Genomic DNA, 1,107 nt, shown 5'->3' with positions numbered 1-1,107 from the left:
AGCCAAATTGGGAGAAGAGCCCTCATGTGGTAAAGGCATGGCCTGGGCTGTGGCAGATGTGGACAGGAGAGAATGCTGCTGCTGCTGCTGCTGCTGCTGCTGCTGTTGCTGTAGTTGCTGCTGCTGTTGTATCTGTTGTTGCTGTAGTTGAAGCTGCTGCTGCTGCTGCTGCTGCTGTTGCTGTAGTTGCTGCTGTTGTAGCTGCTGTTGTTGCAGTTGTTGCTGCTGAAACTGGTGTTGCTGAAGCTGCTGCTGCTGTAGGGAGCCCATGGGCTGTGTGCTCAGTTTGTGCTGCCCGCTATGTGGCATCAGACCCTGCTGAAGATGTGAGAGCCCTGCCATGGGCCCCTGCTGTTGGTGTTGCTGGGATGTGACCAGTCGGTGTCCCATAAGGCCTTGACCCTGCTGTGACAGCTGGGGAGAACTCAGCATCCGAGGCTGGGTCAGAAGTACCTGTCTGTGAGGGCCCTGAGGGGCCAAAGCTCCAGGATGCTGCTGCTGCTGGTGCTGCAACACTGCCACCTGGGCAGGGCCCAGCATGCCCTGGGGTCCCTGGGGTGGCTGAGGAGACAGCTGTTGGACCAAGAGGCCCTGGTGGCTATTAGGAAGTCCTGGGGTCTTAGGACCCAGGGCCTGATTTGTCTGTGCCCCTGGGCCCTGTTGTTGCTGCTGCTGCTGTTGCTGGGCCTGTCCTAGAAGGTGCTGCTGTTGCTGCTGCTGCTGCAGTTTCTGGGCCAGCTGCATGCGCTGCTGCTGAAGCTGCAGCTGCCTTTCCTGTAAGAGCCTTGAATCAGGTCCCAGGCCCCGAAGAGCAAGGTTGCCAGGGAAGAAGCCACCAGAGGGACCAGCCAGGGCACCAGCCCCACCAGAGTGTTGCTGCTGCTGCTGCTGCGCCAGGGCTGAGTTGAGAAAAGGGCCCCCTGGTTGTCCAGGTAGCGCCATGCCCCCAGGGGGCAGGCGAAGACCACCACCTTGTCCACCCAGGGGTCCCTGAGGTGGCTGCAGCCCATGGCCTGGGAGCAGCTGACCAGGAAGCTTGGTGAGTAGCCGGGGACTCTGAGAAGGGCTGAGGGCCAGCACGGCATTGTGCTGTTGCTGCTGCTGCTG

At 60.7% G+C, this 1,107-nt stretch overlaps 1 protein-coding gene across 1 annotated transcript in view; it reads right to left on the bottom strand.

The window, feature by feature from the left end:
- The window catches only part of KMT2D (lysine methyltransferase 2D), a 40,577-nt gene that overhangs the window by 11,570 nt on the left and 27,900 nt on the right, over positions 1–1,107 (bottom strand). The window contains exon 41 of the mRNA XM_045287312.1: positions 79–1,095. Coding sequence (XP_045143247.1) covers positions 79–1,095 — 1,017 coding nt within the window. The remainder of the gene's footprint in view (positions 1–78; positions 1,096–1,107) is intronic.

This window comes from Echinops telfairi, unplaced genomic scaffold (genome assembly GCF_000313985.2).
Source record: "Echinops telfairi isolate 266 unplaced genomic scaffold, ASM31398v2 ScPeMD7_12;HRSCAF=54, whole genome shotgun sequence".
NCBI lineage: Eukaryota > Metazoa > Chordata > Mammalia > Afrosoricida > Tenrecidae > Echinops > Echinops telfairi.
This window is presented reverse-complemented; position numbering and strand designations above follow the sequence as displayed.